The sequence below is a fragment of the Phialemonium atrogriseum genome (genome assembly GCF_030411735.1).
Source record: "Phialemonium atrogriseum strain 8032-3 unplaced genomic scaffold QBC33scaffold_2, whole genome shotgun sequence".
Classification (NCBI taxonomy): domain Eukaryota; kingdom Fungi; phylum Ascomycota; class Sordariomycetes; order Cephalothecales; family Cephalothecaceae; genus Phialemonium; species Phialemonium atrogriseum.
Window position 1 is genome coordinate 2,031,176 of NW_026848139.1, and position 12,784 is coordinate 2,043,959.

The following is a 12,784-nucleotide window of genomic DNA, read 5'->3' on the forward strand; positions in this document are numbered from 1 at the left end:
ATCGTGGTCACTATGCATTCTGCAGGAACGCCTCCATGCAGAAGCTGGAAGTGTGGAGGAGGTTGGGAAGTGTCCGAGTGTGCCTTCGTCCGAACTTTCTCCTCTGCTTTGACTTAGAGCTAGTTCCATCTAGCTTGGTAAACTTCTGCTATTGTCAGTATGTTGCTGCCCCAGGCGCACACCCCATGTACCTAATTGTACTTGTGAAGGCAGGACCGGGCGGCAGCATGACCTGTCCACATCGCCTGCTTGGCATGTAGCATGCGGCATGCGGCTGGCTCAAATGTTCAAGGAGCACAACATCTGCTAGCCTCAGCGTCTAACATCCCCAAAAGGATCCCGAGCCATGCCTCGCCACTGTTGAGGCATGGGTTGATCTCTCCCCGGGCAAAGGCCTGTGGTGTCGCAGGCACCGGGACTTCTTCGAAGTCATGGCCCCTCGGCTTCTCTCCCGCCCCGACACTGGTTGGCTGGTAGGTCTTGGGGAGAGACACAGTGGAGGAAGCGAAAGCGAGGTGCTTGAAGGGCCGTTAAGCTGGAGATGGTTCTCGACCTTTGCTCAGCAAGACAAGACAGGGAGTCCTCGATATAAGAGTTCGTCAATTTGGCGATAATTTATGGCAAACTTCTCAGCTACAAATCTCGGAGAGAACGACCACCATTCCACCACGAGCTCACGTGTCAATTAGGTACCAAGGTAGCTCCCCCACCTCAGCTCTGCTCACCAGGATTGCTTTGCCAAGGTCAACCTTCCATCCTATCCTGCTGTCTCTATCAATTGTGTTTCACCATGCTATTGGTTGCGCGCATCGCATGATAATAACAAGTTTGGAGTAGGTATCGGCGCCGCCTCCTGGAAAAGTTCAGAAACGAGACACTAGGCAGTTAAGGTTTGGGATCTGCTCGGGAGCGGAGCGAAACCTGGGGCGCATACGGACGTACAGATTTGTCGAAGGCCTTGGGGATCACCAACCACCGACACCATCTGATGTGTGGTACCTATGGTAATGTGTGCATGTGCAATACGTGTGCGAGGATGTTACCGTGCCAGTGACTCCTGCATCGCTTTGCAGTTTGCATGCGCTGTGGCGTCGACAACTTTGGGTTCTCAACGCCAGAACGCCGAAGAAGGCAAGGAGCTACCCCTCACCGTGAGTACCTACGGCCCGCCTACCTTAAGTTACAGCCACGGTGGTCAAACCCGGCTACACTCGAACAGTTGTGGTTGGTGAGACATGCCGCAGTGGGGTTGTCGCACACCGACTGGTAAAGACCGGGTTTAAGAAGAAAAAAAAAGAGTAAATAACGCCCTGGGCGCAAGAGCTGATGGGTGTTCGCAAGACAGCTAGCCACAGGGGATGGAGGAGGTCGTTGCGCAGGACAACCAGAAGCGATTTCTCGTGGTTCTGGGTCTGCCGATGTTCTACGCCTACTCTCTCTGCTGATTCGTTCGTTAAGAAACCAAGTGGGCTTGCAATTGTTCGCATAGCGTAAAGGACACGGGAGGAAAAGAAAAAGGTGTGACACACAGACAAGCGGAGAGAGGAAAGAGGTCGCTGTGATCTGGAGGCGTCGATCCGATGTTGGTACAGCCCTCGAAATATGTTAGCACAGGACCAAGTCCCACATCAAATCAAACTTCCACCAGCCACAATCGGGCTGTTATCGTTGTATCGCACTAACATGGAGCTGGGAAAAGGGAGTTATACGTGCACTGCAGCACGGACGCCCGCTTCCACTGCATGCTGATCCGTTTCCCAGCGCGAAAACTGGGAATGGTGCTTTGCAGAGTAGGTACAGACAAGGCGAGTCATCTCCAGCGTCGAATCTTTGGACGGAAAGAAGGATGCAAGTGACGACGCAAGGGAGGAGGCCCGTGTGTCCTTATCACCGACCAACTCTCAAAAGTTCTCCCGTTTCTCCCTGGCTTTTAGCTCTGTTTGTCAGCGGTTACCATGGTCCGTCCCTGTTGACTATTGACCGTCTATACGCCACAGGTTCTCTTGGTTTCACTAGACGGGGCGGATGGCTATTTATCCCAATCAATCGCACTTGTAGGAAAGGCGCTGATCTGAATCTCTCAAGCGTTTGTTAGGCGTAAAGCAACCAGAACCAACCTCTTCTGGGACTGGGGCGCGCCATGGGTGGACCGACCTGGTCTTTGTCGACGCGGTCGCATGTTCCCGTATCCGGCGGGCACCTGCCTGCGGGCACCTGCGGCAGCCGCAGCCGCAGAGGCAAGACAAAGCCCGGGAGGGAGACAAAAGCGCTGCACGGCGGCGAGCCTCAGATGCGCAACACCCAGTGCTTCAGCCAGGTGAGGAATAGAGTGGTCTTCGGCCGCGCCGCCCAACCAAGCCACTACTGTGGTAGTGCGGAAACAAGGGCCAAATAGGAAGAACCGGGTATCCCGATCCGTCCATGTCTCAGGTGTCCGTTCACCTCCACGCTGGGTAAATGGGGGTTGGGTTTAGGTTGCTCGGTTGTCTGAGCGGCGGACCTGCGTGGAATCGTCTCAATAGCGCTGCGAGGTTATTCCTTGTGACTGTTGATCTCAACTCACAAGCCCAAGGTCATAGCGATCGTCGGCCAGGAGCTGGAGCTAGCAGTGGCTTTTCTCTGAATTAGGCCCATCTCCTCCTTGCCAGATCCTTGCGCAGCTCGGTGGGAAATTCATAGGGCAAGTTCCGGTGTATGTACACTAATTTTGCAGCACGAGCCCGTCCGTGCGAGCTACCTACCTAAATAAGGACTGACGTAACCATCTCCCGTCGCTATCTCCGGTCAGGTACCATCCACTCCATACGTGGGTACCTAACTCGGTACCTGACATTGGGGTAGGCAGCTATGAACTTGCTTCTTTTCTTTGCAGACACCAGCTAGGCTAGCTTAAAGAATGGTGATGGTGCTAGATGAACTGTAAATAGGCAGATGCATAATGTGTGTCAAGTTGGCTGCCAGAGAATGCCCGGCATTTGTGCAGCAAAATTACTATCCGTACACGTGTACTGTACATACATACATACAAACCGGGGGTCCAAATTACTACGCAGTGTAATGAATCGGCGGCTGACATCCTGGATTTTCGTGACATCCCAGATGTCGCGCATCGACAGATCTTCGATTCCTTTGGCGGTAGGCTGGTAATTTCCTAGAACTTATTAGCTCCTCGTTTAGCTCCAGACGGCCTGGAGATCCCCGGCTGCTGCACAGGGGTTATATGCAAGTGCAGGCGGTACAAGTAGGTAGCTTGTACCCTATCCAACTTGCCGAATGGGATTTCGGACCTTCAACCAATTCACATGACTGAGTCCTGTTTCTCCCTTTATCCCCCGACCTACTCCCTCCAACTTTCTCGCTTCTCGACATTCGCTCTCTGCAACGTCCCTTTCCTGTGACATATGACTGCTCACCCAATCCCTGGCCAATTCCGGGACGCCTGTTGCGGCTGAGCGAGTCTCTTATGTCTACACCCGTTTCACCGCCTTGATCCGCAATTTCCTTGCACTGGGAGGAAAAGGGACACACCGCCGCCCTCTGGATTCTCTGGACGACCCATTAATACCGACTCGCACCGCCACACCCTTCTCAGACAACCATACACGACCGGATTGGGTCCTCCCATGAAGTCGCAACCCTGAGATTCGCCGGCCCCGAAGGTGCTTTTAGCGTTTCCCGTGACCATTGGGAACGAGGAAAGGCAACACCGACGTCGCCATGGGTCGCTCTTCGAGATTCACCTTCCCCTTACCTAGACGAAAGTCAAAGCCGGCTCCCGAACCGTCGATCTCAGGGCCGTTGAGCAAGGCACAGAGGACCCTCGGCACCGCAGACATCAATATAGACGCACTATCCAGAGATAGCGGGAGACAATGGGACACCACATCGAACTCGGGCATCAGCATTAGTATATCCGAGAGTACCGCTAGTCATGCGGCTCACACAGCTAGACGAGGAGATACGCAGGGACGCTGGGAGGACGAGTCGGCGATAATACCGAGGACCCTCGGAGCTGGAGGGCAAGGAGGCTCAGTTGCCGGATTTGGCACAAACGACATGATGACCGACGCCTCGAGTCTCCGTCGTCGAGAGTCGAGCTCCACGATTGTGTCGTTCTACGACAAATCCAAGCTTCCCTTGTCGATATCCCAGCAGACATCTGCCTCCGCCATAGCTCGGGGCTTGCCGCCGAAGGCGAGCTCTATTCTCGACGTTGATGGGACCCTATCGTCGCCAAAGAAGATCAAGAAGAAGCCAAGCAGGTTGGATCTCTCGTATTTGCTGCCGAAGTCGCGATCTGCCAAGCACCAAACGCCCCGTCCCGACTCCTCGAACGGTCGTGTCCTTGGACATGATATCGTGGCACTGTCTCCATCGGTCCTCTCTGTCTCGCAAGGTATCGACCCGCGGTCCATCCGCCAGCTATCAGGTAATAGCACCACTGTGCAATCATCGGAGCTGGCAAAAGCCAGGGCAGCAGCTTCGACGGCAAATCTACCCAACCTGTACGACCATTATGAGCAACGGTCATTCCAAACCATTGCAAAAAAGGAGCTGGACATGACAACCGATGAGTCCCGCAGCTCGTCCCGCAGCCCATCCCACGCATTGCCCCTTCAAAGCACGTCGACGAACGATTACCTCTCTCCCTCCTCCAAGTCGCCCCGCCGAGCTCCGTTCTCCGGGAATAGCACACCCGCAATGCCGTTGAGCGGGCCAGATACGCCTGTTCCCTCACTCGCGACTCCCTCGAGCCTCGTTTCGCCTCCTGCTGACTACGCAGCGAGCGTGTCCAGCCGGCATACGCGCACCTCGAAGGCCTCGAAGCGAACGGACCGCAGCCTAGTGGACTTTGATCTCCACCAGAGTAGCGTGCTCTCGTTGTCGTCAGACTCGGAAGATGATTACACGGACGCTCCCAAGCCGTTCATTTCCACAACGAGACGTCCGTCTGCGGATTCGTCGCAGAGCCCAACTAGTGTCGGCTCAATGAGCCTTCCCAAAGCATCTCGGTCCCCTCCTTCGGATGCAACCCGTGCCAGGCCTCCACGGCCTGACAGGCTAACCCCCGGCAATAATAACCATCTCTCCAGGGTTGAGAGCGTCCCAGACATCGCCGTCAGCAGCAGCCAACCAAGGATCAGCGAGCGCACGAGCTCGCTGTCCATCTCGTCTGCGACAACCAAAACATCGCACTCGATGAGATCTCTCTCCCGTTTGTCACTTGCCTCGACCGTCACTGCGAGGTCTGCTACAGCTGGATCGAAGTTGAGTCCCAGCCCTCGCAGCAGTTCCGGAGTTTCCGGAGTCCACGAGGCGCGTGCGATTACCATGACGCCGGCGCAAACGCCACACTACCACAGCAACTATTATCACAACCAGCAGGCCGCGCCTCGCCGGTCATCGCAATCTTCGACCGCGTCGGACCTCGGTCGGGGCTCTCTGTCACCGACTTCGATAGACCACTATCTCCAGTCGCCGAACAAGCCCCTATCTCTAGATGAGATGTCAATTCGCAGTGGCAAGAGCATGGCATCTGTGGCCAGCAGTGTCGGTAGCCCGGGATTAAGCAGCCCGCTGGGCAACACCAGCCACAACGGTCGATTGATGACGGTGACGCGACAGGAGGAGATGCTCCTGGCAGCGCTTCGGCTGAAGCGGGCCCGGATGCGTGAAAACATCATCGCCGAACTGGAGGCGGAAAATGATAGCGCGTCCGAGGAAGTGCTCTTCCAGCATCTCCAGCCCCAACCCCAACCCTACCAGTACCTCCGTGGCCGTGAAAACCCCCACCAAGCTCCAAACCAACCCCTGCCACCACCACCCAAGAACCGATCATCACTGGACCGTAGGAGCTCCTCAAGCCGGCAGGGATCACGGCGTGCCTCATCCAACCCCGGCGGATTGGCGCCGTTACATGAGGCGCCCGGGGCACCTGCGTTGGGGCACCAACAACAGCAGCAGCTGACACTGGTGTCTCCGCGAGCCGGCGCCATCGCATTCGAGACCAGCGACGAGTCGAGCCTGAGCGACGCCGAACGCGGACGCATTCTTCTCTACTATGACCGGCCGATGGAGAAGATCGACGACACCTTTGACACGGCAGAACCAAGCCCGGATCTCAGCGATTTCATGGATTACGACGACGGGAACAGCGAGGACCTACCCCTTCACACCCCATCGGACCTGGGAGCCGGCTCCGGCTCCGGCGCCGGCTTTCGAAACCTTCGCAAGCCGCCCCGCCTGTCGCTCCCGGTCCCGGCGATGGCCCACGGAAACACGGCCGCACAGGGGAGATATGTCGGCGAGTCGGTCAGCGCCAGGAGGGGCACGCCCAACAAGCAGAACCACGGCGAGGACTTGCACGTGCGCATCGTCGGCGACGCTAACGACGGCGGCGGCATCCCCGAGGACGACGTGTCGGCGGGCATCCCGCGGCCCGACTCGCCCATCTCGCCGGCGGAGACCTCGCTCCCGATGGCGACGGCGCTGTCGCGGAAGAAACAGGTCCGGTTGAGTGCCGTGGGATACGTGCCCGGGATCGAAGTCGGGCTGTGGGCTGATGATGGTTGAGTTGCTGCTACCGGCGACAGGACAAGAGAGGGAGGAAGGAACCCCCTCATGACGGGGGTGTGATTATTTCTTTTGTCAAGGCACGATATATACGATATATCTGAGAGGGCGGCGGCGCACGGAAGCAGAGGGGAATACCATTCATTCCTTGCATATGGTCACTGCCAACAACAACCACGATTTCCTTTGTCATGGGCTAGCCCTCTCTACTGGACGGGACACTGGATAAAACGATCTTCACGACATGATCATCATCTTCTCGGCTCGTGGGCAGGCGGGGCCTGACCACGGAGGGACTTTGGACATATTACTCCCCCTTTTTAATCATCTATTTCTAGACATGGTACATACATATATACCCACACATCTGGCGTGATACCCGCTGCCAGTTCGACCTCAGCAACCGGAATAAACTCAGTTTAAGGTTGCTGAGATCTGGCTGGTAGCGGGTATCACGCCAGATTGTGTATTTTTACTGAGTATTGCTTGGACGCCGTCCAAGCATATTCAATGTATACCCACACTAATCGCTGCCCATATCCCATGACGGTCCAGGCCGGGCTGTGTTCCTGAAGAACCTCACGCGACAGTTGAAGACGGGGAATGCCCAACGACGTCAAGGACCCGTTGGTATGCTTAGACCTTTCCAACTCGCATCATTCCGTAAGGCTCGTCAGACGTCTTGTTTCATCCTGCATCGCGCCGTGGGATGTGGCTGGCGTTCTCGGGGTTGGCAAGGAGTATTTATCCTTGCTTCCCAAAAACGAGGAGATTTCCGAGCTGCATCTTGACAGGGAGGAGCCCTGTGATCTTGCATATATGTCTTCTTTTTTTTCTTGAGACGCGACGCACGAGGCCCCCCGGTGTGGCGCGGTTCCCGTCCTGACGATGGTGCAAGGTCGCTGGCGTCGGGGCTGCCGGGCTCGGCGGGGCGTGCTGTCGCGCCACCGTGGCAGCGAGCGGATGTTGAGTGGAGTGGTGTCACTGGCCTCTGGGCAGGAGATGGAGTTGGTGTTAGGCGACCGGGGTATTTATCAGGTATGGAGGCTCGGTGGGTCGTCGATACTGTCTCACTGGTATTGGGACTAGATCCAAAGAAGCCAGCTACATGCCTCGTTCATTCTATAGTGCCTTTTGGAGATTCTAGCTGCGGGTCTCCTCTCTCCCTTTTCGTCTCCACCCCTTTTCCTTCTTCCATGCTAAGCATTCGAAGAAGCAAGGCCACCTGTCTTTCCTACCAAGTCATCTTGGCACTTCCTACGGATCCGTACCTCGACTGGATTTCAATACCCTGCGGTTTCCACCTCCGTTCCCTTCCGAGTCTTCCATGTATTCCAGGCCGGTGTAGTCCAGTGGACCTGGGGCTTGCCACGAGGCGAGCTCAGGGGAGACGATTGGAGGCTTGGCGAGCTGGACTGTACCCAACCTTGGTGTGGTCCACAGAGCCGCATCTCCCATTTGTCACTAGGAAATCTCCGACCGACATGTTGGCGCATCTTGGTGGTACAGAACTGACAGAGTAGACTCCGGACGACCACACTATTTGCGTGGCACAGCATAGTGCAAGGTACCATAGCTCGACCTGGCGGTGAGAAAGGGGTGAGCCGCAATTTCCCGAGGAACAAGTGGTGGAAATTTTAGGGGAAAAGTAGAATCCCAGATGGCTTCACTAGCCCAAAGCCGGACCCGTCCCAGTGAGGGTCCTATGGGTTTAATGGACCTACTACGTAGTGTAGTCCCATGCAAGCAAGCCATTCCACGCCGTCTCCAAAATCTGCGCTAAACAAAGCCGAGATCGCTCTTTCCCAGAGGCGTGGGCCCGAGCAAGAGAGACCCCTCAGCCCAGCCCCCGTGCCCCACACCCCAGCCACTCCCTCGCAGTACTCACTACCTAACTATCAGAGCAGACAGGCCGTCACCGGCCCCGATCTTGCTGCCTCTCCATCTCCTCCCGGAAGACGTTACGGCCCCGCCCGTCCGCCGCCCCCGTAGGCGACCAGCTATCCCGATCCGTCAACTGAATCCCGCCCGCGTTCCCCGCTGCCCCCCTGTTCTTATCGTCCACACCCACACCACCGGCCCCGATCCCGACCCCGCCATCGCCGCCGCCGACGCGCTGCGACCTGCTCTGCCGGATGCCGTAGCCCTGGCTGCCGGAGCGCCGGCGCGCCGACCCGATGGCGCCCACCAGCGGAAGTGTGCCGTGCCGTCTCCACGACATGAAGCACACGGCCCCGAGGATGGCGAGGACGACGACGACGATGATCGGGACGGCGATGGCGGCGGGGGAGACGCTTTTGCTGCCCCCGCCGCCGGTGTCGCTGCCCTTCTCGGCATTGGTGATGACGATGGACGGGCCGGCGACGCGGTCCTGGAGGTCGGCGGCGTTGTCGTCCGAGTAGGCGAGGAAGAGGGACACGTCGAGGGAGGGGTGGCCCTGCTTGGTCAGGAAGTCGGGCGCGATGGTCCACACGAAGTAGCCCTGGCTGGCGGGGATGCGGTCGGATGTGAAGCCGTCGCTGTCGCCATCTTTGTAGTCGGCTTGGAACTGGACCATGCTGTCGGGGTCGGCGAAGTAGGAGGGTGTCCATGTGACTGTTTTGGGGGAGAAAGAGGGTTAGTCGGGCTGCTCAGATTGACCCTAGTGGATCGAGCAGGGTGCCCAAGTTGGCGTGCTGGTGAGCTTACTATAGTATGACTTCCCCGGGTTCAACAGACTGCCTCCCTTTGGTTGGCAGAATGGAGCTCCGGCGCCTTGGTAGACCTCGCAGGCCAGGAAGAGTCCCTCTCCGTTGCTGTCCTTCGCGGTCGCCACCGGCGCAACCCCGGTAACCGTCGATGGCTGGCCGCTGGGAGACAGCGTGTAGGTCGCCGTCTTGGTCAGGCTGGAGGGCGGCGCGGAGATGGTCGTCGTCTTGCCGCCGACCTCGGTCACGACTGGCGAGAAGGTGTGGGGGCTGCCCTTTGGATCAACGCTCACCCAGACGCTCGGCGCGGGATCGGCCACTTCCTGCTTCCGGGCCATCACGGCGGCTTCGTTGGGGAGAGCGGAGGCCGGCTGGAGCAGCAGGAGCGTCGCTGCTATCGTCGCCGCCGCGATTTGCAGTGCCCGGAGACGTTGCCCCACCATTTTGCTGCTGCTTCTCTCTTCTGGCTCGCTTTTCTCAATATGTGGTGAGGGTCGCTTTGCGCGCGGCGTTGCCCGGATTATTCGAGTGGGAGCCCGAGTGAAGGAGTTGTTGAAAAAGGAGTACGTCTTTTGAAGGCGAGGCTCTACGCAGTAGGAACGGGTTTAGAATCGATGCATGAAGGAGCAAATGAGACCACCCATCAGATCAGCCTGCAGGATAAACCAGGTTGGTGGTGGGGAAGAGAGAGGGAAACAGCGGGACAAAAAGGCTGGTCAAAACTCGGTGCTCCTCTGCCTGCAGGTTGTATCCGTAAGTGACCCCGGATCGAGTCGATATAGTGGAACGGGGCACCCAGCCAGAATTAGCTGCGCGATGCAGCACTATTTTGAATGCTTAGCCGGGCTAGACGACGATGTAACCAGCAATGCCGTCTTGTCTCTGCATTTTCGCCGCGCTGGACTGAGTCGGTAGCGCTGAAGCGGGAGGCTGGTCTCACTCGGTCTTGTTTCTTCCATTCTCGCTCTCCCCACTTCCTCTCTCCCCCTCCCACGTGCTCGAACTGGTCCCCTGCCCCTCCACGAGCAAGTTTATCTGTACTATAGTACATAGTACAGGTACCAACTTTAGCCTACGTCGCTAAGCGTGGTCCAACCCCCACTTCTCAACCATTCTTTTTGAAAAGGGCGCCAAGCACTTGGCCCTGTCATTTTGTGTGGTCGGGTGTGTGCGGTTTATGGTTCGAAGGCGGGGCAACCAGCGGCCGGACCATGCTTTCGCCGTCTGCGCATTCAAGGAAGCCCCAGCTCAGGGATCCAGGGCTGAGGGGTGCGTGATTGGTCCGATCGCGGAGCTCCGTGGAGTTGCGCGGGCTGGAAGCCCTACTGCGCGAAGTACAGATTATCGATTTTCTGCGGATTGAGTAATCAATTGCTCTGCAGCCAATGCAAAGTTGGATGGCTACCATGAGCTTGCCGTGCATCTGTTCGCGGCCCCCGTGCCGTGTGCCGTGTGGGCTGTGGATGGCCACCCTCATGGATGGCTCGACTCGACATCTCGAGGATGCGGTCGTTGGATGAACCCCGCCGTCCCACCTTACTCGTGGTCTAGGCTATCTACTATCTAATCTGTTGTGCCGGGGGCCACCTTAAGACATTTGACATCCTCCCCACAAAGGCTACCCGTCCATCCAGACTCTCGGGCCACCCTGCTGCTGCTTCCTGGGACCAAGCGAACGACTGCTCTACTCGCCTCGCCCCTCCGCGCAACCTCGAACTCGAAGTCGGGTAGACAGACAGACATCATGAAGACGAACCATGTTGCTAAGGCGGCTCTCGCTGCTGGGCTCTGCTCCACTGCCGTGCTCGCGCAGTCTTGCTCGTCCGTCCTTGTCCCCGCCTACAAGGCACCCTCGGTCGCAAGCGGATGGCAGGCACAGCTTGTCGCTGACGGGCTCAAGAAGCCTCGGAGCCTGCAGTTTGACAGCACCGGAGCCCTGCTCCTGGTCGAGAGCGGCAAGGGCCTCTCGCGGATAACCTTCAAGGACAACGGCGGAACCTGTCTCCAGGTCGACAAATCGACCTTGCTCGTCGACAACACAGGGGTAAGGATTTCGCGATAGTTCGCGGCTAGAGAGAGGCGCATTCAGAGTGCGCATTGCTGACGTCTCTCCCCCGGCAGTTGAACCACGGCCTTGCCCTCTCAAACGACGGAAAGACCATCTACGCCTCTACCGTGAAGTCAGTCTTTGCCTTTGAGTACGATCAGAAGACCGGCACAGTTAGCGACAACCCGCGGGTTATCATTGACAACATGAGCAACAACGACCTCGTCACTCGCACGCTCCTCGTCTCGAAGAAGAAGGATGGCTACATCGTTGTCTCCCGCGGCGGCACCGACGACCTGGCCGGGGCGACGGTCCTCTCGTCCGGTCTCTCGCAGATCCGCGCCTTCGACCTCTCCAACTTCACCTCGGACTCCAAGCCCTACAACTTCGACAGCTCGGGCCGCGTGCTGGGCTGGGGCCTCCGCAACTCGGTCGGCGTCGCCGAGCACCCGACTTCGGGAGGCATCTACAGCGTCGAGAACTCGATCGACGACGTGACGCGCGACGGCGTCGACATCCACGAGAACAACCCGGGCGAGGAGCTCAACTTCCACGGCCTCCTCAGCGACCCGGTCGAGGGCCAGCCCAAGAACTACGGCCACCCCAACTGCTTCGCCGTCTGGGACACGGCCGAGATCGGCGACAACGACGGCCTGGCCGTCGGCAAGCAGTTCGCCATGACCGAGAACAGCACCATGACCGACGAGATCTGTGCAAAGGACTTCGTCCCACCCCGCCTGACCTTCCCTCCCCACCAGGCGCCGCTGGACATCAAGTTCAACACCGATGGGAGCGTCGCATACGTCTCCTTCCACGGCAGCTGTACGTGCAACTTCAGCCCCAAACTGACCAATTAGTTCACCGCGCTAACCAAACCACAACGCAGTCAACAAGAAGAACCCCGTCGGCTACCGCATCTCCTCCCTGACCTTCGACCCCAAGACAGGCGAGCCGACCGCGCCCATCACCAGCACCGACGCCCTCTCCGACATCATGAGCAACCCGGACGACAACGAGTGCCCGGAGAACTGCTTCCGGCCCGCCGGCCTCACCTTCGACAGCGCTGGACGCCTGTGGCTGACGTCGGACACCACCGGCGAGATCTACGTGCTCCAGCAGGTCACCTCCAAGGGCTCGCCCACCGCCACCGCCAGCGGCACCATCGTCACGTCCACAAAGGGGCCCAATAGCGCCGGCGTGAGGTCGACTGCTGCGTTGGGGTATGCTGCTGCTGTCGCGGTTGTTGGTGCGCTGTTCGCGGTTATGTAAAGAGGAGTCGGAGGTTGCTACGTATAATGCGAGTTTGTAATTGGTGTTGAGATTGAGACGAAGCCTTTTTGGGGCCGTTAAAGGGGGTTAGTTCGCTGAACTTTGGAATCACTTCGAGGCCCAAGCCTGTCTTTGACTGTATTAGGACGAACATCCAAACGGTGCGTCGCGTGCGTCTGAGCAAAAATGTCATTTTGAAGCGTATTGC

General features: G+C 57.9%; 3 protein-coding genes across 3 annotated transcripts; 2 read left to right on the forward strand and 1 right to left on the reverse strand.

Annotated features, from left to right (window-relative positions):
• Positions 1 to 3,717: 3,717 nt before the first annotated feature.
• Positions 3,718 to 6,573, forward strand: QBC33DRAFT_511445 (uncharacterized protein; the record flags this gene model as incomplete). Its single annotated transcript, XM_060425841.1, has 1 exon — positions 3,718 to 6,573. One exon carries the CDS (start codon positions 3,718 to 3,720, stop codon positions 6,571 to 6,573), a length of 2,856 nt encoding a protein of 951 aa, XP_060288177.1.
• A 1,835-nt stretch (positions 6,574 to 8,408) lies between these two features.
• QBC33DRAFT_171978 (uncharacterized protein) lies at positions 8,409 to 9,884 on the reverse strand. Its single transcript, XM_060422336.1, has 2 exons — positions 9,262 to 9,884; positions 8,409 to 9,168 (listed from the first exon to the last, which is right to left on the reverse strand). The coding sequence occupies exons 1-2, from the start codon at positions 9,701 to 9,703 to the stop codon at positions 8,489 to 8,491; spliced, it is 1,122 nt and encodes a 373-aa protein (XP_060288178.1). The 5' UTR covers positions 9,704 to 9,884; the 3' UTR covers positions 8,409 to 8,488.
• A 987-nt stretch (positions 9,885 to 10,871) lies between these two features.
• Positions 10,872 to 12,760, forward strand: QBC33DRAFT_171991 (soluble quino protein glucose/sorbosone dehydrogenase). Its single transcript, XM_060422337.1, has 3 exons — positions 10,872 to 11,304; positions 11,382 to 12,129; positions 12,194 to 12,760. Exons 1-3 carry the CDS (start codon positions 11,005 to 11,007, stop codon positions 12,574 to 12,576), a joined length of 1,431 nt encoding a protein of 476 aa, XP_060288179.1. The 5' UTR covers positions 10,872 to 11,004; the 3' UTR covers positions 12,577 to 12,760.
• The last annotated feature ends 24 nt before the right edge of the window (positions 12,761 to 12,784 follow it).

Coding starts and splice junctions, on each gene's coding strand:
- QBC33DRAFT_171978 (XM_060422336.1), bottom strand. CDS start 9,703: ATGGTGGGGCAACGTCTCCGGGCACTGCAAATCGCGGCGGCGACGATA. Junction 9,169..9,261: donor CCCGGGGAAGTCATACTATA/GTAAGCTCACCA, acceptor CCCCCAAAACAG/TCACATGGACACCCTCCTAC.
- QBC33DRAFT_171991 (XM_060422337.1), top strand. CDS start 11,005: ATGAAGACGAACCATGTTGCTAAGGCGGCTCTCGCTGCTGGGCTCTGC. Junction 11,305..11,381: donor TGCTCGTCGACAACACAGGG/GTAAGGATTTCG, acceptor CTCCCCCGGCAG/TTGAACCACGGCCTTGCCCT. Junction 12,130..12,193: donor CGTCTCCTTCCACGGCAGCT/GTACGTGCAACT, acceptor ACCACAACGCAG/TCAACAAGAAGAACCCCGTC.